Genomic DNA, 22,815 nt, shown 5'->3' with positions numbered 1-22,815 from the left:
ACTTAAACAAAAACAAAACGAAATCAATTTCTGGAATTGATAAAATTTCTATTTCTGAAGTAGTAAAGATCCTATCTTTTTAGATATCAAATAATTTAAAAAAAAAAAGACTAATTGGTTATATAAAAATATAAAAAATTAAAGTCCAATATTTTCAGATAAAATTATGCATTGATCGATCGATAAAATCTTAATAAAGGAGATTACTTCGTATAAAACAATTATGTGATTTATCATTAATTTTATCTATTATCGATCTCTTATATACTCATATATGCATATATAGATATAATTTTCGATAATATTTGGAATGCAACATTCAATATATATACTCTCTTTTATAATTTTAAATTTAAAATTCATTTCTAAATTATTATTTCTAGTATTGATATTTATCATTACATCTTAATGATTAATATCATTATATTAATACCATTACATTGTGTAAAGATATGACAATTTTACCATTACATTGTGTAAAGATATGACAATTATTCTTCTAAAATATTCAACAATAAAGAAAATTTTTGTATTATTTTTTTATTCACGTTTGTCTAATCTAGATCTAGATATTATCATACTTTTTCATTAAGGAAGTTTTTATTTATCCTTGATATCTTTATCTTTCTGTCTTTATTTAAAGATTTTAAATGATTAAATTAATTAAATAGTCGAAGATTACTAAGAATTAGTACGGTCAAATATCGATTAAATTATCTAAATGGATCGCAGTTCTCCGTGACTTGGAGCATCGGCCGTGACTTGATGGGAATATACGATGGCAGGATTAAAATCGGACTTTGGAAAATGCGCATAAATCATCGCGCGGGACAGTGAGAGTCTGAGATAAGAATGGAAACGATGATCTCACCTAGCCGGGCTGTAATTTACGTTTTTACGGAAGTCGGAACGCGTGGGGGTGGACGACGGTACGAGCGGGTGAGGGTGAAGTTGAGTTAGCGCAAGACAGCCTAAGCGGCGGGTGCAAGAAAATTAGCAACGTTTGCTCCGCGTAAGAGTTATGAGGGCTTTGTAGCCAAACTACTCATGCGCATTAAGGGTCATTACAATGCCCATAAATTGCGGCCACTGTCCGCCACGATATTTATGTTATCAATTCTCCCGAAGCTAGGGGCGAGAAGATGGCAACGAGGCTCTTAGGCGCAGCAGCGACCGTGCTCGTCACGCCGCGCACGTTGCCTCTTTTAATTTTCGTCTCACTCGGTACAAATGCACTCCGCGAACGTATATTTTTGCAAAGTTATTGCCGTCCCCGTTGTTACATCGAGTATATTACATTACTGATGAAATTTACGCACATATTTATATTCTCAATGCTATTTATATTCTCGATGCTTGTAATAAAATTATTAACATTAAATTATTAACAATAAACGTGTACATATCCTATATGATTTTTGCACAATAATATATTCAGGTATAAAATCCAAGTTATTTTCTACGAAAATTAATGAATACAAATAATGCTCGTTAATTTTTATTTTCATTATTCAATATTCAGTATTTTGTAATCAGAAAATATCTTGCGCATAGGAAAATAAAATGCAATGATAATTTTAAAGATGGAAAATGTTGGTAAATGTTAATTTGATAAATGTTAATCTCAAATTTAATTCTAAATATTAAGCTAAATTCTTTTCCTCCAAATTTTCTTTGTAACTTTTTAGATTATGTTACGCGGTCGAGAAATCTGATGCTCGCGTTTCTTGCATCTGTATTTCCGATGTATAGTATATACTAGAGGCTTACGGAACTGCAGTACCAAGGAACAAATATCTATATTACAAAAGCGACCGCGGAAAATCTTTGTTCTGAGATATGCGTTTCATTTACGTGCAACTTGCTACAGTTGAAACTGCGGATATCTATCCCTACCGTCTCAAAGAAATATTTAACATATTCGGCGACGAACGAGAATATTTCGCCCTTTGAAATGATTCTTATATTATAATATAACGCGAGATTTCCACGGGAAGATTTCACGATCCGCCATTTAGTCAGAAATCTATTCGTAATTAAATTCAATTTTAAATTATACAAAATTCACTGTTCTCTGCAATCACTAAAGGCAGATATTCATATGTACTTATATTTGCACGCTTATCATTTCCTTTTTAATATAGCGATCATAGTCACTCATCGGTATGAGCAGATAATAAGCAGTACAATCTTTATATGAAATACTCCAGAATTATCGAAATTTTTCTAATATCTGTAAATACTAAAAATGGAAAATTATTAAAATGTTATTATAAATATCGTAACTACATTATTAATAAAATGCAAGAAAAGATTTTGTTGCATAATATCAGAAAAGGAAAAAAGATTGCTTTTGCCGTGTGTATAATGGAGCAGAAAACATCGGTGGACTCTCATGCACGACGCATTCCTACCCTTTAATGTAGTAGAAAAATGTTTCTATGGTCGGAAGTGCTTGAACGAGGCAAGGCGCGTTCGTATCTCACGGAAACGTATGTGACGCGAGTATGATGGTAACAACGCAGGTGTAATGAATAAATCTCGAAGTTTTTCGGGCCGGGGAAGTTGCCGCGCGGTTCTATATATTCGCCATCCCGGTGTTGAAAAACGAAATAACATCTTTTGCCACGTTCGCAGTAACTGCAAAAACTCCCAAAATTGTTGCGAATTTACGAAATATTATCGATATGTCAGATTTGTTTGTATCGTTATTCCGAAGTAATATTTTTCGGATATTTATTTATCCAAACAAAAATAAGTTTCTCCTTGTTTATTTGTTTATTTGTTAGTGTACCATAGCGTGCTGTAAAAAAGCCTGGACAGATTTTCAAAAAAGTTTGAAGAGTAAATGTACAATCGTTTGACATAGAATACAAGTTACGTGACGTATATTTTAAGTTTTTTCGGTTCGAATGTCTTTCTTTTTTTTTTTTTTATTAAAGTCACAGAAGTCACTATATATTTAATTCAAGGCATTTATTAAAGATTATAGTTTCTTTCTATTGGTAATCATTCTTGATCAAGTATTATAATTAAAATACTTAATATTATCTCTAACTTCTTTCCTAATAGAATTATATTGTCTATTAATAAATTTCGATCATTAAATAAATATCTTATTCTAAGACATTATCACAGAATCCTAAATTTTTATAATTAGAATTTATGCTTTTTACGTTTAAGTATCATATAAATGACATTAATGATTCAATTAATCATTAGTCGTTAAACTGTTTCTGAATATTACTTTTAATTAATTATATAATTATAGTTAGAGTATAATCAATTTTAATTATTATATTTAATTATTATATACACAAAGGAAAGATTCTGCGAACTGTGATACTGAGCGATATTGCAGACTGAGCGAAATACATACGATACGTACATCGTTGGACGGCTTTATCGGCACATTACTACGCAAGAAGATGCATCTGCATGCCACATGGAGATGATTTGTTCCAACGCTATCGACGTATACGGTAACGAGATACATTATTCAGCGGACGAATGCGCGCTTCTGGTGCCTTTGGTCATTTCTTGAGCTCATTACGTATTATCTGGAGAAAAGCTGATAAAAATACACGGATTCGATTCTTTTCCAAAAATGAACTTTATATCGAATCTATAACTGGTTTCATTTAAGTGCATCTCATTTAAGTCTACAGATTTGACATTCGTGGCCATTTACATATTATTACATGTTTGTATCACATATAAATATAATATTAACAATAAAAGAAGTTTTGCTATTATGTTTCCTGTTCGATTGCTTCCTATTTTTACCTATGCATTATCGATACTTGTTTCCGTGCGAGGAAACTGGAAACCGCAGTGCAATCTAACTTCGTTGGAGGCGACAGCTCGTGCAGGCAAAAACGAAGAAATTAAGCACTTATTTGCTAGATCGAAACAAACGATGAAAAAACTACGAACACGTGCGCGCAATCAATATTTCTTTTTGTCAATTCTTTATGACTTCTCTGAATATTCTATATTTCTTTGAGCAAGTTGGACGTAACAAATATAAAAATAAAGAAATTAAAGAAAAAAGAAATAATCGTAAATGAATTTTTTTTCTAATATATTCTAATATTATAATAAAAATAAAAAAAATATCTATTGATCATCTTCTATTACGAACAATATGATGTAGATGTTGCACTTTATTAATTTATAGCTGCAGATATACAGTTATTTTACATTTTTAAAAAGATATTGAAAAATATAATTGATGTATTAAAAAAATTCTCACAGACAATAAATTTAATTCCGCGAATTATCAGAAAATCAGTTTGCCTATGAATATTTTCAATGTAGTAAAGAAAGTTTGGTTTTATTTTACAGTTAAAGTGTCAAGTAATTATCTTGATAATTATGTCGTACAGTTTGCTTGTTAAGTGTTATTAATCAACTTCCACCTTCTTCAAACAAAGTGGCGTTGCCAACAAGAACGGAGGACATAATTTTAAATCATGACGAATTAACAACCATCTCGACCGAGTAAGCCAATTAGGCGACATCCGGAGTTCTCTTAATTACACGATTCCACATTTCGCGGCTGCGATAAATACAAATATGTCGAACGTTAGCACTGCGAACATGGGATAAATGGCCTTACACGAATATAAAAATTTATCGTTATGTTATCGCGCACATTTCGCAGCGAGAATCAATACGGAAATATGTCGCATGAAAATATATAATCCGCGATTATTAACTCGTTGTAAATGTAGGATTTTGCGGAATAAAAAAACTGATTCCTTTTTAATTTCTCATTTTTAATTATTAGACGACTTGGAGAGCAGAGATAATATTCGACATGAATCTTAGAGATATTTAATTAAAGTGTTATTAAAGTGTTATTAAAGACTATGTCTTTAGTATATTTAGAAGAATTTTATCGAGAGATGGATTTAGGATAAGACATAATTGAATTCATAAAGAGGACATAATACATCATGAAGATATACATTTAAAAGGCAAGATTAAGTTAATATTCCGTTACAAATTTATCATATAGATAATTGTCATTTGATTATGCAAGAGAGAGAGAGAGAGAGAGAGAGAGAGAGAGAGAGAGAGAGAGAGAGAGAGAGAGAGAGAGAGAGAGAGAGAGAGAGAGAGAGAGAGAGAGAGAGAGAGAGAAGGAGTCGATTTATTAGTTGCAGAAATATATTTTTCTTTTAGAAATAGAAAAATATGAATTCGAAAAAGATGTGAAAAAAAATTATGACATAAATCATTAAGTAAATTTATAACTTCTCAGAAATTTTTTACTAAAAAATTCCTATTTATATTTTTAACTGTTTGCCAAATGATGTATATTGAAATAATGACATGGATGGTAAAATTAGATTGCAAAAGAAATTTTTCTTAATAAATAGATTCCATTTTTGTAATAGCTGATTCCATTTACGTTAATTCTATGTGTAACGATAAAAGATATATAATTTACATCTGTTTCTCTTTATTAATACTTCTGTTTCATAACGGTCAATTCAATTTATACGAACTTGTGTAAAAGGTAAAGATCAAGTATAAAATTCGCTGTCTTCGCAACATCTATTCTTCTCTGTGTAATCAAGCTTTCGATGGAAACCGCGATAGAAACCTCAGCGATTCGAAATTATTGGATTTGATTACTGATCCAGTGGCATTATTAGCGGCCTATTAATGTGCATCCTCAGCATTCTTAAATGTCTCAAAAAGTCGGGTCGCACTCAGATAAAGTGGATCGCATTTGATATATTTTTAAGTGCTAGTAGTAAGGAAAAAAAAAGACAACGGTCGGAGAACTGCGTCTTGAATTTCTAAAAACGAACGTTGAAGCGAAAGAAAGACGCGGTCCGTCTTCGCTCGCAAAAACAATTTTCACGATGAGTGGCGGCGCGCGAAAAAGAATTTCCAAATGAAACGTATCTTCTGCGAGACGATGTCCACGACGACGACGAGGACGGCTCTCGGAGCTCTCGGGGAAAATAAGGTTAATTTCAACGAGGCGCTTATGCACGGAAATGTAGCGGCACGATAAACCGGAAATGCTCCGAGTAATCAATTCTCGTCCTGTAAAGCGCGGAAGTTCCTCGTCTTTTAACGTGCACGCGCGCGCAGTTATTAGCAACTTGGTAATGCAGCATGAATACATGAGCGCTAATGATCACTTTCAGCAATCTTTCTGCCGCCTGCATCATTGAAACGCATATCTTTTTATCGAACGGATCGGACGCTATATTACTACGACTCGGACTGCGGGGGAATTGCGCGTAGCGTCGCGAAAGTTGTTACTCTCTGACAGTTTCGTCGTACGAAAGAAACAGGGTCTTTCCCAGAAACAATTTCTTGCGATTCTGCGCGGGGGTTGGTCGTGGAAATATAAAGAAAACGACCGCACACGGAGCATTTTCGTCCGGCAGTTTTAGATATGATTAAAAATGAAGTTGTGCGGTAAGAAAATAAATACTATCCATTATCGTAATCCTGAAAATGGTATAGTGTTCTCGCAGATTACATAACCGAAAAATATCCTAGCGTTATCCTAGCGGCCACTTTCATTTACGAATTCCCTCGGAATCGATTAAGCCGCTGAATCGCAGTTATAATACCTTTGTCATTTTGAAAAGCGGTGGAAATCAAACAAATATTTATAGTACTTAGAATTAGCAGCAACACAAATCTTAAACGCGGAGTCCAAAGGTTGATTGACCTGGTTAACTTGACCGTAGATTTTTCTAACAAAGTTCGTAGTCAGCTGATAACAGTGTATACTGAAGAAACACCATTATGCGCGTTACATGAAGTAGCTGGATGGAATAGATGTAGAAGAACTTAGTTTCTGCCTATCCAAATATTTGCGCATTTCAATTCGGACGATCATCCTGACTGTGATAAAGAATATCCGTTAAAACACATCGTGGCATCGTGTTTTATAGCAATTTTGTTAACAATGATCTCGCAAATACGATATGGCCGCAAAGCGTAATTTTCACGCCTCGCTATTTCCGTGTCAGTCTCTCGTAAATAAACTGCATAAGTGATAAATCGTTCCGTCGAATACTCAACGTTGGGCGGAAAGTACAGTGAAATTGACCGTAAATCGTGGCGTTTTCCATGTGCGCCCGATAATTTGCAGTTGATAAAATCGCGCGCTCCAAATATGTCCGCCAATAATCTATACCCATTTAATGCGCGATAAAGTATTAAGCAAGCGTGTTAAGCCACAAGAAAAAGGATGGAATTACGATGGGATAAATCGGAGATTACTCGTACGGCGTGTAATTCACGTTCGTTGGTTTTATCGTCGATTTGCGATTTTTTTATGTGTATACGTGTGTCCCTGAGTACTTTTGTGTGTGTGTGTGTGTGTGTGTGTGTGTGTGTGTGTGTGTGTGTGTGTGTGTGTGTGTATGCGCGCGAAAAGCCATCGCCGCGACTCATCGCTAATGTACGCACTTCCGGCGACGAGTTAATCTCTGGTGAATCGATCCGCGAATATGCAGCCCATTAAATGTCAAGCGACACAAACGCGAGCGACTGAAAATTGATTTTCTGCCGTCAAAGAAAGCGGTCGATGCACGTGAATATGCAAGTTGCTCGAAAATTATTTAGACGTTGATTGTTGATAGACGTTGTTCCGATAAATTATTTTTCGAGACCACAATCGAGACGAGGTGTAATATCTAGGTTTCGATCTGGATCTCATTTCTCAGATTTCCCTTTATCGTCGTAAAGTGCGCGTAAATAATTTCGCTTTTCGTTTTCGTCATTACTTTCAGCTGTGATTTCTACGACTTATCGGTTGCCGACCCTTCAATAACCGACGCTATTCGAAATCGATTGCGGAACACTTGTGGAATATTCATTCGAGAATATCGCTTCGCTGCTCGCATGTCGGTACAAAGATCGCCGGTAATTGCCCTGGTTTGCTTTCCCGAGCGACATCGGCGATTAAATGTCGCTAATACAGGGAAGCCATCGCGACGAATTTACCATTCTCTCTACGACATACACACACCCTTTGTAGCTGCTGCAATTTATGCAAATCGAATACGATTGTCAGATCGACAACACGAGAAACGAGAAGACAGATCGGGTGCAATTTGTTATTAAACTAAATCCACGATGCACTCTAGAAATCGGAATAAATTGTTCTTTTTCTCTATTGCAAGTACACGTGGTCGAGTGCGTTGTCGAAATACTTTTTGCACACAAAAAAAAGAAGCGCAGGACGAATCACTGTCGTGTACCGTCAATGTCTCAATTAAAAAAGGTAACAATAAACGCTCTGCTCAAGTGACAATCCAATTATTTTCGCAACATTTTATCATCCATTTGAGTGATCGAGAAAGCACGTGGCTCTTTCCAGGGGTCGATTTTTGAAGAACCGTGACATAATTCGAACATTATAAGTGGCGCTAATAATAAAGGTGAGAATTTCAGAATTTTATAATCAATATGGTTTTTATCGTAGAAAATTCTACAAAATCTGAGGCTTACATGTTTAAAAACGACGGAGCAAAGTAAATAACGGGAAAAGATATGTATGAAGTATTTCAATCCTGCAAAAACTTTTTAATGATGCTCAGAGACCGAAAATCGAAGCTTTCATTAAAAAGTTACAGAAACTAGCCGGATATCGTGCTTACACGCGGACGAAATTAATTTGTTTCTTGCTGCAATGCGAGAGATATTATGGAAACTGGCACGAATTGAAGTTGTTGCGAGACACAAATTAATAAAAAGCGTTTGGATCCTTCATATCGACGAATTGATAATCATACTTGACTCGCATTAATCATTATAAAGTAATATGTTTTCGTAAATTAACTATATTGGATCCTTACAAGCTGTGGTCAGCGTCTTTTTGTCGAAGCCGAGAGTATAGCCTAGAGTTTTAGTCAAAAGTTTCTTACAATTCTGGAATAATTTTCCTTTTCTCGTAAAAACAAATGTTGCTACAATCGATGTAATTTAAACATGCAAACTTATTACATTAATCTTCTAGGACAGACTTTGCATCTCGTAGACTGTCCGAGAATGCAAGATTTTCTCCTTGTAAAGAAAACGAATTCTTCTTTGATAATAAGAACAAATAACATTTCCGGCAATGCCAATTATAATATCAGAAATGTGTACATCTTAAACGACTTTCGTAAATTTACTCTACATCAAACTCGTATAAAATAAAGTTTTAAACGTGAACGTTCATCTGTGTTACTAATCTCAAATAAAATTTCTGAATTCGTTATGACATTCCCGAAGAACTTTAACACGAATATGCAAATTCCTCAACACGTGTTCACTTCAAAAGTAACTTCTTCTCGTTGCAAGGGCAAACCTCGATGTAACTGACCGGAATTAAAATTCGCTAACCCGCAACCCACGCGCTGATCCCAAAGGACTGCTCCGCGAAGCGAAATTCTTCACGCCCCTCGCATGAAAAGTGCCTTTCTCATGGGATGAGATCAAACATCACCGTAACCGATCTGAATGAAAATTCACGAAGAGCGAACGATGCTAACCTCTTAAAACTTTCGTACGACTGTTCAAAAATGCAAAAATCTCCATGACGATTGCGAAAGCAAATTTACTTTCTTTGCAAGAAGATAAACGTTATTATAATTGAATTAAACTGGATTAAAATTCACTAATCTACGATGCAAATCATCAAAGAAAGTTTAAAAATAACAACTTTATATTCGTATCAGGATGTAAAAATAAATAAAATTTATAAAACTTCCGCGTATTAATACTAATTCTGAAGGATTATTTAGCTCAAAGCGTGAAATTTAGATTACGTAAAAATTAAAATAATAAGCGGGAGATAAGAAGGAAAAACGTTCGATTTATTATTTTATACAATAAAAAAATCTTGTCCTAAGAAATTGTATTATACTAACAAATAAAAATGCAAATTGTATTTAGAATTATAAAAAACAAATCAGTGAAGAAGTCTCATGAAATAACAAAACTCAGAATATCCATATTTAAAGAAGTATATACTTTTTTATGGGTTTTCACGTCACAATTGAAAAGATCCGGAAGGTTATCGTGTTAAGTTTTAAAAATCTTAAAGCGCACTCGTCCCTGATTAATATTTTCTCACGATACCGACGAGCCTGCCACGATCGATCTGAATGAAAAGATTCGCAAACCTGCAGTGATAATCCTGGAGGAGTTTCACACATCTCGAGAGCGATTTGATGACGACGTTGCAGCAATGCGTTCGAGGAACGTTAATGCCGACATTGCCTGTCCCTTTATTCTTTCTCACCCTTTGTCGAGGACGCACGTGATTCAACGGATTGAACGCGAATACCGAACGTAACCGCACAGACTGAGGGATGCCGGTAAACTGATCCTGATGGTCCTCCTCCGCGGAGGAGATCTCCGGGTGCAGGACGAGGCGCGCAAGCCCGCTGCGAGCGCGAGCGCGAGCGGGAGGCCGCGGGAAACGCCGAGTTTAGAGAAAGCGAGAGGGATGAAGCTCGGAGGAGGCTGGGCCTGATTTAATCGCAAAGGCAGGACATCACCGCGCGGGTGTGCGCCGCTTCAAAGGATAAAAAGCTCTGGTAATTTGCACCGGCCCGCAAGCCGAGACGAACGAAGGAGGCAATCTGCGTTTCTATAAGATAGCAGCGCCTAGAGATGCTTACACGAATGTCGATGCGCGATACCAAGAGATGGCTGATGAACCAGTAAAATTAAAAAAAACTTCAACATCACAAACACAATGTTTATTAGATTTTTTTTTATCTGTTCTAAATATAGATATGTTCTAAATATTATAAATTAAATAATGTGTAAAAATGTGTGTTTAAAAATTAATTTATAATAAAATTTATGTTTTGTAATTACATTATTACAATTGTTTTGTATTTAGATTATTATATTTAAAATAGAAATCTGTATTGTTTTAGATTTAGTGATTCTATTTAAATTTTTAGAATTTTTAGAAGTTGTCAAAATTTATATTGATATTAACTTGTTAACTATATAATTAATTTTGGTTTTATTTCGTTTAAAATTGCATAGCAAACTATTGAATATTTAATATTGATCAATATCGATCAATTGCTATTAATCGATATTAATTTCCGAATCAACTAGTAGTACTACATTAGTACTACTACAATGTTACACTTTATAAGAAAAGTTTAAAAGGTTGTATATTATTGCGATATCGTTAGCATTTCAAATAGTAATTTTGGATTAGAACGCATTATCGACTCTGTATTTCGCCCTTGGCCGTTCGTGCCACGTTACTGTTATCGAGATCTTTTGAGGTTCCGAAAAAGTTTGTACGTCGTTTTGTTGATCGATGAGTGCGGCTTTTATATTCAGGAGGCAAAAGACGCGGCGTTGATATTAACTTCACGAGGAACTTTTTAATTTTTGTTCGATTGATATCGCTGTGCTTTCGTACAGTTTGTTGAAAGGTGAATAAAAGATAAAATGAGTAATGATGCTACAGTGAATACAACAATGAAAATATCCTGACTACAAAGGCCTAAAAAAATTCTAACAACAGAAATTTAAAAATACTAACAATACAAAAACAATAAAATATAATCAACAAAAGTATTTAAAAAGCTATCTTTACAATTAGAATATTTTTTGCACGTCTTTTATGTGTACACACACACACACACACATACACACACACACACACACACACACACACACACACACACACACACACACACACACACACACACACACACAAGCGTGTTATAAACAATGCTTATTTATATAATTATTGAATTCAAAATTTTTACTGATTTAAAGATTGGGAAACTGAAAGAAAACTTTCCTAGTTAAAGAATCAACAAACGACGAAAAATTTCGGAAGCTTTTCGTTTCGTTACAATTGAGGAATCACTTTGATGCACTGTTTTGCTTCACAACGTCTTCGCAAGAAATGATTTAATTTTATCCTATAATATGAGTTTATTTACAAAATAAATAATTTATATAACTTATAAATTTATATATTTATCAGATAATCATTGTAATCTTTTTATATAAAATTTACAAAAATAGTTTTTGATATATGCTAAGCAACGTTTGATAATCACTTCGACACTTTCACTAATTTTATTATAAATAATTAAATTTCAAGCCGATCTGTATTTATAACCGACATTTTATGGTTAATTATCATTTATTGTAATCTCGATTATAAATATTAGATATTAAGAGATTAGATGTTAATTTAATTCCGTTTAATTTCAAATTTCCGTTCCTAAAATTTGCGAAAATAAGATTTATCTAATAAGCGATAAATTTAGCAAAAGATCTTTTACCACTCGTGTAACATCACATTTTAATTTGCACATATAAATACATACATACAAAGAAACATATACATATATAAAATTTCCTATTTTTTATTTTTAAATAGCTTCCTATTTAAATGTTTTATTGAATTAATAATATCAATAAAATATAAAATTAACAAAATAATTTTAAAGAATGTAAATCTATTAGTAATAAATGAATAAGAATACAACAATTACAAAAAGCGTTAGATTGCAAAGAAGTACTACAATATTTAATTGTTATTTTAAAACATTCGATGAATTCCATTTTATTGACAAATGTCGCGTATGTGTTCTCAATTTACTTATCAATTTGGAAACTCCAAGTAATTCCAACGTCTAATCAATAACGGTATCGCCTTGCTGTATTCTCCGTTTATTTGATCAAAACAATAGCTCGTGACCAATCTAAGAAATAAACTGGATCACGAAGCACAAAAGTAGATGCGGAGTGCAACGAGCGAAGGTCTCCAGTACGATAATTGAATCGACCTTTATCGCTGTGATGCTGAGAGCATTGTTCTCCGGTATCTTCTATTGGATAGTGAGATTTGGTGCGTTTCCATGATTACCGTCACGGTAGAGCAAAGGTATCAAAGGCATCCTCGTTCGAGGATGCGACGGGAACGGCGTTACATTTCCTCCTGAGCATTGCACGCACATTTGCGATGCTCGTTGAATTTATGACTACTTTACAACAAGTCTTGCAGAGTACGCCGACTCCGACGGGAAATCGCTATTCATTGATTTCATTCGAATCATGACTGATGAGTAAAACAGCGTGTACTTAAAAACAGTTTGTCGTGAAGACATGTCATATAATTTAGAAATTTTGCTACAGAAGATATTATTCATGAAAATTAAATATGTGCGCTATGCATATTGTGTTAAAAGAATGTTAACATGATATCCTGTACGTAAAAATGTAATATGTGAGAACCGTGAATTGCGAAAATAGCGAAAAATATATTTAAAAATTCTATAATTTCGATAGAAGGAACCCCCGTGTATACATCGCCCGTTCTCTTCTTGTGAGATTGAAATTAACTCCACTATTATTTAAGGGCGTTCGACAGGTTAACGTACGTACGATCTATAAAAAAAGCGTGAACTCGCGTTTGCTAGTGAAAATCGCCTTGCCTTGGCCCGTAGGATCGAGTATAGATCGTGCGACGGGTTAAGTGAAAAATGAGTTCGTGACAGGAGGATAAGAGAAGAGAGTGAGACTAAATGAAAAATGAAACAAAGCCAAATTGGCTCGTCCCGAAAATCCACGAGCGTGTAAAGAAACAAGAAGAGGACTCATCTCAAAAAGCCACGCGCCTTGACGATCCCGCCCGGTCCAGGTGAAGTTCGGAGCAAGTTTTGTACACGAGCCCGGTATGTATCTTTATGAACTTTTTTTTCGAAAAACTCTGATTATCCAGAAAATCGTAATCGCATTAACGCATAGTTAAGGACCGTGTTGCTGTTTGAAAATTAATAGGTAGCAACGCTTTCAAAGATATATTTCCCTCGAAAGAAGAGCGGCAGGCGGATCTACTCCTTAAGGATATATTTTATAAAGAAGCAACTACGTTCATAGAGAGAGCTCCATAATTATCACGAGATTGTGAAAATCGGGAAAAGTCGCTACTGAGACAACTTGGTTTTTCTTAATAATTATCTTTAAAACAAGAAAGAAATTTTTATTCTAAGAAAATGTGCCAGTGTAAGATTTGTTTATTCATTACATTGACCCAAATGTGATGGATTTAAGTGTAAATAATATTATGTTTCTGTTTCGTTTCATATAGTTTTTGGCATATGAAAAATGACTATTATAAATAAATTTGATTTTGGTAGAATATTTTTGTTTACTTTTGTAAAATTTCAGTTCTGGTTTTGAAATGCTACATTGCAAGTCCGTTAAAAATAACGGCATGTGATTGGCTATATAAATAATTATTTTGAATTTATATTATACATATACTGTACAATACGTATACTATACATATACTATACATATGCTATACATATACTATATATATATATATATATATATATATATATATATATATATACTGTATAATTAAAATTTAAAAAAAAAAATTTTATTAAATACTTAAGATTTTATTTTGTCGAATATTTGCCATTTTATTAAATTGTGTTATTTAAACAATATTTTTGTAACTCTTGTTCGACTGTTTCGACTTAAAATAGCTTTCTATCCCAAGAGTATACATAAATACATTTATCACTAGATACGATTAAATAGCTTTCAATTTTACTTGGCAATATTTTGTTGGAGATTTCCGGAAATTATAACCTGCTTTGCGGTAATAATTACGAAATAATGGCAAATTATGATTGTGTTATAGTCGTAAATTTCTAATAAACCAAACGTGTTTGGTATTAATAATCTCTCGAGTACGATGATGGTCGAATCGGTCGGTTATTTTGGTATTTTGTAATTAATAAATAGTAGCTGTTTGTAGTTTGTAGTTTGACATTTTATCTATTATGAGGAACGACATCTCGCAATCACTATTGGCATACTATTATTACAAAATATATTTTCCCATATTATCGTATCTATGCGAACGATTTAAGTTATTACATACGATGCTTGACATTTTTTGAAGCTCTGAAATTCTTTATTATATACTCAGCTATAGACTATGTGTATATGTATGTGTGTGTATAAGGAGATAGATAAAATAAAATATATTAAGTTCTACATATGGGACGCGCAAGGAATGAATTAAATCAAAACTATTAAAAATTGTTTGACTTAAGGAAAAAAAAATATAATTATTTTTTAATTCATTATACAATTTCTACTGCTGCAAAGATGCATATTGTACAATCAAATATCATATATCATTGTCAGATACACATTATTATTGTATAATGGAATGTAATCATATATGTAGTAACTGAATGTACTATTATACTGCTAAAACCTTTTACGAGCTTTAATCACATATCAATTAAACATTACGGATTCCTGAATACTGGATTTCCAAAGCTATAAAAGATTATAAAAAGCTTTTACATAGAAAGAAATTAATTAATTCTAATTTTTGCTGTTCAAATGCACATACTCATACTCGATGATCCGTCATTAAATCAATTTACAAAATGCAAGAATAGTATCTCATTAACAGCATATTCGTATATTTAAATAAATGATTTTTACTTTGCCGGAAAATTTTAAAAATCATTTAATAAACTTTAAAATTAATATAAAATTTTATTAAAAAGAATTTAAATATATATATAAATATATATATATTTAAATATATATTTCTACAAAGTATTTTATATATATATATATATATATATATATATATATATATATATATAAATATCTTTGTAGAAATAGTTTTCTATTAAATCAATATCAACTTTTTTTTACAAGAATTTGATTTTTTTTTGAAACTCCATTTTTCATTTTTTAATTTTTGAATATTGAATATTTTTTACAGAGAGCGAGCAAGAGAGAGAGAGAGAGAGAGAGAGAGAGAGAGAGAGAGAGAGAGAGAGAGAGAGAGAGCGAGAGAGAGAGCTGTGAATTGAGATTCTGTTAAAGTTTGCATAAAATTAAATGCGGGATAAAATTTTGCTAAAGTTTAATTCGCGGAAATCCTTTGTCCAAAAGTTTATCCAACCATTTTAGAACACTACACTGTTAGAATATACTGAAACTTGGATACTTATTTAGGACGCTCCGGTATATTGTCTTTTTCTATTTTTAACTTATAAAAAATGAATAAAAAAATGATAATTAAAATATTTAGTTATAAAACAAAAAGAGAATAGATATAATGACATTGTTTTGCTAATATTAAAACGAAATTTTTTAATGTATACAAAAATATCTGTACATGAAAATCATTATATAGAAGGGAGATCTTTGTCGTCGGATCTTGTAAAGCGTCAGTGAGAGTTACTTTTTGATGGATGACGAGAATAACGGTTTGCATGTCATTAGACGAGTTAGATACCGACAGCAATCTAATTAACTTGTCTCGATACTGTGGCATGCTTCGTTCGCCGCTATTGTTTCGTATGTGTAATTATCCGAATGCACAGTGCTTGTTTTGTGTACAGCTGGATCGCGAATTAATTCCGAAATATCGTTGAAGGGAAGTCGCAAGAATAGAATATGATTCAATGATTACATTGACATTTCCCAATTTATTTGCTCATCCATTAACATACAAAAATTTTTTCTCCCTTTTTTTACATAAATATGTCATATTCTTTCTCTTTTTTTAACGAATTATTAAGAGTATGAATTTATTTTATTATTATACAGTTGTATATATGAGATATATATTTTGCAATCTTAAATTTAAATTAAAGCGACACATGATTTTTATAAATTTATGCAATAAGTTTTCATCAATATAATTTGATATAAATAAAAAACAAATAGAAAGGGCAGGAAATATTGTTAAAATCATTTTATTATTTTTACATTTCATTGAGATATATTTTTTTGCTATTAACGATGTGAGTTTTTAACTGAAGAACGTTACGTTATTATATAATATTAACCAATATACAAACAATTTACAAATGTTGATGTCGCTTTTCATACGATATTGATATTTTGTCTTTCGCTTTCGAATAACGCAGAAGTATGAAACAGAGAATTGGCAGTAAATTAAATTATCATCCTCCTGATACTAGGTCGCTGTGGATAATAATGGCCACGGATAAATTACGACGCTACGATCGCGGCACTGGATTATGTGATTATGCAAAACGTACCGTGCGATATCGGAAAATACGCGACGAAATTCTCCATATGCTTCTTCTTTGCGTCAGAAATATTTTACTAGCAATTTATATTTTGTTCGGACGTATATTATTTATTGCTACATTTACATACCCATTAAATCTACATAAATTAGTTTCATCACTTACTGTCAAGTGAACTTTACAATATTAGTACTTGAATTCGAAGCTTAGTTATTAAGATTTTCAAAGCGTTAGCGTCAAATTGAATTTGTAGTAATGAGAAATTTATTTAAACTTTTTGTAAACTATTTGCAGATAAAATTAATAATTTAATTTAATATAATTTAGGAGCGGTCTGATGATGCGTTAAAGATACTTTTTTAAATAAAATTTGGATACTCGTGAAATAACAACAAAACACACGTTTCATTACAAAAGCGCAAAAGGAAAAGGGTCGGGGTTGTAAGAGAATAGTATCTTGATTATAATATATTGTCCGTAGGTAGATTCGTTAATATTTTCCGTCTGTTCTCTCGTCGCCGGCATTGTTCGGCGCGGAATGCACTGCGATGAATTAATCGTCGGTAAACGGTGCGAAAAAAAGGGGGCTAGAACGGGGGCGGGAAACCGCCCGTAGAAACCGCGCGGCGCGGTCGATTTGACACGCCTCGAGACGAAACTCCATTTGTTCCCGTTCGAGTTGCGCGCGTAGCGATACGTATGTAGTACAATGCTTCAAAACTGCGGACTATAGCAATTACTGGCAGCGAGAGTGCGTCTATGCAACCTCGTCGCAACGAGTTAAGCGACACCGACCTCGCTGTAAAGTTTCTTTGATGTTACCCCCGAATAACTTCTGTCTACATGTACATGCACTGTCTATCCTACGTGCGCGCGCGGATTCGGATCCACAAACGGGGGTGGATATACCGCTGTCCGCGCGCCCTCAGAAATTCGCAAAGCACGACCGCGAGAGGCAAATGGGAAAAGCCCTAAGAAAAATGCATCGACGAGATCGAACGGGAAACGAAGAGACTTGTCTCACTTGTTCTACAACGCATTTGGTCTCGGTTCTTGATGCGAATTCAATACTGTGAAACAAGTACAACCATTGTCGTTCAGTGTGAGTCGATAGCTAGGGGGAAAAAAAAAAAAACATCGTAGTAAAGACAAATGAGTGGGATTGAAGGCTAAATCGGATTACTACGAACTTGCACTTCTCGAAAGAATAGCGATTAACCGTTGAAATAACCTTCTTCGCAGCTAAAAGAATATATTACTCGGAGATAAAGTCCATATGAAGGATGAATTGAGTTTTACACTAAAAATATGCTGATACCGCGCAAATTTTCGGTGTAAAACTTGATTCACCTATCATGAGTTTATCATGTAAGAAATTCCTCCTTTTACCTCGAAATTGTAGGATATTGGTTGTTCTCGCGTTCCAGAGTATCAAATTAATTTCTAGCCTTTGAATTCTTGCATAATATTATGAAGTTACGTCTTACGTTTGACTTTTATATAATTTTACTACAAAAGCGTGCAAACTGAGAAAATTAATACCACTACTTCGCGCATGCTCCTTTCTTAACGTGACAAGATTTTAATTAGTTTATATAACAATGGGATATTAAATTGTCGCGAGTAAATGTGGATTCTTGAGACAGATAATTAAGCTCTTTTTATTTATACACAAAGAGGTATAACGTACTCCCTAAAAATGCAATTGTAGAATTTAACGTATTGATATAAAACTTTTAATTAACAAGCTTTTTAAATGTTATACAAAATTTGCTTTTCTAGATACAAAGTTTTTTTACAGTAATATTGTTTATCTGTTAAAATTTTCAAAGATACGCGATTTCTCGAGATTTTAGACAAAATATTCCGTGTAATATAATGTACATTATAATTTATATTTTAAAAAAATACACGCGCGCAACAATAATTCTTTTGTTGCGTGTGAAATTACATTATCTTAATAAGTGAATAGCGTCTATAAAAATAAAGTGACAAAAATGCAGATATTAAATTATGAACGAAAATATGTATAGTATGCATCTCATTATTCTTGTCGTCGAACACGGTATTAAAACGAGGGAGATAGCTAAATACGCGTAAAAGAGATTTTCTACGTCAAAGAATAAAAAGAATAAAAATTTCCGACATTATCAGCGTTCGCTCATATTTCTTTCTCCAATGAAATTAAATCTTGATCAGACTGATTAGCGAGTGTTACGATGCGAAATTATGAGTTTTGTGTCGCCGAATGACGCGTATTTTGTGTACGCCGGCGATTTCATAGGGCGCGCAGCTGACACGGTCCACGTGGTCACACTCGTCAGTATTTACGGAGGAACGTTTTTTCCAATGTATTTTACGACACTTTCGGACGGGCAAACGGCGGCCGCGGAAAATGACGAAAAATGACGATAATTCGGCGCGGCTGTGTCGTTGTGCTGTTGCGTCCGCGTGCAAAAACCGTTGTCAACGCTTTCTCTCAGAGGCGGCGGAAAAAAGGGAGGAGAGAATCGCGAGATAGACACGCGCGAAATCGAAGGAAAAGTGTTACCACTCGCGAACAATTCGCGTGATGGACATGTCCGAGAGCTTTGTTTCGTTGCTAGCCGCGAAATCGAGTTTCGGTGAACATTTGAACGCTCGTTCGATTTCTACGTTCTTCCTACCATCGTATATAATTACGAGATAGATTAAATCACAGACATGACCATGATATAATAGATGAATGATAGAAACATGATAGAACATGATAGAAATGGTAATAATAATACAATAGTAAAATAGATTTGACATTGGTAGTATCGATTAATTTCCTGTTAATGTTTCATCGATTACACGATTGTTAATTATTAAATTTCTTTCGTCAAGAACTGCTCTCAACGAAGAATTCTGATTCTATTAAGGAAAAAGTGGCCGGGATTCACCAACGTCAATCTTGCTTAGGCAGCTATTAGTCAGACATGCTTCATTAGCGGGAATAATTAATGACGCCGTCACCTCGGTGCAGGGATAATAAAGCGTCTCCAAACTTTCTTTGATGCGTGCATGTATAACCCGAGCAGAAAAAGAAAAAGGTAGCTTTGACGCATGGCGCTGTGTTTTAGTCGCGATAATCTTGTTATTGATTAAACCTCGACAGAAAGGAAGAAAACTTACTCGACCGCGATTATCGTTTAAACGTCATTAATCAGAATCCGCTAATTCGATCGTGACTACGCCCGTCCAACTACGCTCATGGATTAAAGAGTCTTGCCTCCCGGACAAGAGACTTACTATACGCCGGAAGTCCCGCTCGTTCTTTTCGTCCAACATCAATGAAGTTTGTATCTGGCGCACGTGGCGCGTGTGTATCCAGGTTGAGTTAGTGACGGGCGGGCTGTCGCCAGTATGTGCCAGCTGTTTCACTACTAGCCTTCCCTGCACCTTCCTTCGGCGACGCCGTCCTGGGTTCTCGGTCACCATCACCGCCGCCGCCGCCGCCGCCGCCGCCGCCGCCGCTGCCTCCGGCCGGTCTGAGCTTTAACAATCTTGTATGACGCCGAGCGACCGGGAACCTTTGCTCGTGCGCCGCAGCTGTGACGCCGTTCGGCATATCATCGAAATATTATCTTGGCGAATTTTAAGTTTCCACCAAAGCTCTCTCCCTTTTCAACCTCTCCCCCCTCCCCTCGTTTCTGACATTCCATTCTTTGGATTCTCGTTATCTATTTTCTTTACCCGCATATTTGCATCGAAGAAATTGTCACTGTTGTGAATTTATTTTCAATTATTGATTCGAGATCTCTAAAGATCTAAATGCCTTACTTTAGAGCAGGTATAATTTCAAGAGAAAATATAATCTTTTACGTAATAAATTTTCGATCTTTTAAATGCATGCGAAAAAGTAGAACAAGAAAGAGAAACAAAAATTGAAATCATTTTATGTTCCATTTTATTATATTTTATATTTAATTCTTTCATTATTCGTATTTCCGTAGTACATATTTGCATCATTTACTCATTTCTGTAGCATAAAGTTAAAAGCGATATTTTCAAATTTTAAGTACTCAAATTAAAAATAATTTAAAAGTTCAATGGTTTATGTCATCGATTTTACATGCAATTCAATTCAAATTGAATTTTAAATGTTATTGTCATTATTTGCTAATGCTTTGCATAGAATTACCTTAAAAATGAGAATGTTACTGGCCAAAACTAAACGTTACACTACATTAATGCAAATTAATAAAATTGCATTTATAAATTTATAAAACAATTTTCAATACAATTTTAATTTAAGGTTTAATTTGAGAGAGAGAAAGACAGTCTACATTACTGGTCCGAAAATTAAGGAAAATAATGAAGAAAAATTATGTTAGTGAATAAACTTTTGTTGAGTAAAATTTAATTAAAGTTAATTCGCAAAGTCTGAGACACTCGATATATTTTCAGAACTTTCATATGAATTTTTATAAAATACATTATGCCTTCCTGAAACACCAGATGTTCTCTGATGTAAAACTACTTTTTCTTTCATATTGTAAAACTTCAAAAACATGTCGTTTTTGTCGTGGAAAAATTTTGACATTCTGCTTGTAATAATACACGAGTCAGATACTGAAGGTGTCAAATCTGATTTTATTTTTACCGCAACTATTCAACATGTCAGAACAGGATTACAATATTGATTATCTCAAAAGTTCGACAAAATTTTCTGCACACGGTGTATCGTGTCTTACTTTATACCTTCTTCGTTAAATACGAAACAGATGCAACAAGATCTAGGAAATAATACCTAATGATAGTAATTAAATGGCTCCTTTGAAAGCGGCAACGCGTAATTATAACGGCCGATATTACACAACCGGGACGATATAAAAACTTCACCTCCTTTACTTGTTCCCCCCTTGCCGGCACAACTTTTCCCTTTAAACTTTATCTTTATTACACGGCGGATGCGACCGATTGTGCAATAAAGTCTTCCTTTCTGCTCTCATAATTCACTTGCAATATAATATTTCTTAAGTAAACGGTGTTAAAAATTTTGGAAATTTTATTCACTGGCCAATAGCTTCCGTTTCGAGTTTATTGTTTCATAACAGAAATATAATTAAAAATTTTATTTAATAATAAAAATTGTAATTTATTTTCGTGTTAAACATATTTCCCTTTAATACAGTATAAAAAAAATGTTTTAAATAAACTTTTCTAAGCATTTTTGCATTTTTTGCAACAAAACACATAAGTGTGATGTACGTGTATCACCTAATATTTTTTCTCCGTTTTTTATTTTTTTGTTTATCGTTTATTTCAGTATGCAAGTATCATGCATTACGCGGACTATAACATTATGAAAATGTTTTTTTTTTTTTTTTAATAGTCATATGTTGTTCTCCAGAATTCTCTTTTTGTCTATTTTTCTCTTTTCGTCCTCCTTCCTCTCTCACGTTCTATGTTCGTTCACTCTCATCTACTGCCGTGAGGAATTCATGAGGGATCCAGAACTGGCTCTTTGTCGTCTCGCGCGTAATTTCGGGGATTCGTTTTATTACAGACACGACGCGTTGTATACGGCGTTCTCCAACGCGAGTCGTCGTTCTCGGAGTAGCGACACCATCGTTTCGGGGTTTACGACAATTTTCGGTACACCCTCTTAAACGGAAAGGTAAATGGCCATAATAAGCTCTCACAGGATAGTTCGGACTTTGCGGTTTGCATAAGAGCCTCCGGCTGCGTCGGGGTGAGTTAAGGGACATCCCCGGGA

At 34.0% G+C, this 22,815-nt stretch overlaps 1 protein-coding gene across 5 annotated transcripts in view; it reads right to left on the bottom strand.

Moving 5' to 3' along the window:
* Nucleotides 1–22,815, bottom strand: part of LOC105430660 (lachesin) — a 129,363-nt gene that overhangs the window by 56,809 nt on the left and 49,739 nt on the right. For 3 of the 5 annotated variants that reach the window (XM_089079084.1, XM_089079082.1, XM_089079083.1), the window contains exon 1: nt 10,155–10,367. The exons of 1 other annotated variant lie outside the window; for it this stretch is intronic. Coding sequence is in view for 2 of the 4 variants with exons in the window: in XM_089079082.1 (XP_088935208.1) it covers nt 10,155–10,187 (33 nt within the window). In the remaining 2 variants the exon portion in view is untranslated. Of the gene's footprint in view, nt 1–10,154; nt 10,368–20,345; nt 20,490–22,815 lie in introns of those variants that run through there. One more of the 5 variants, XM_089079086.1, reaches the window with a different exon arrangement.

The sequence above is a fragment of the Pogonomyrmex barbatus genome, unplaced genomic scaffold (assembly GCF_055798465.1).
Source record: "Pogonomyrmex barbatus isolate J1 unplaced genomic scaffold, ASM5579846v1 scaffold3, whole genome shotgun sequence".
Classification (NCBI taxonomy): Eukaryota; Metazoa; Arthropoda; class Insecta; order Hymenoptera; family Formicidae; genus Pogonomyrmex; species Pogonomyrmex barbatus.
Note: the sequence above shows the minus strand (reverse complement) of the source record. Positions and strands in the feature narration are given on the sequence as shown.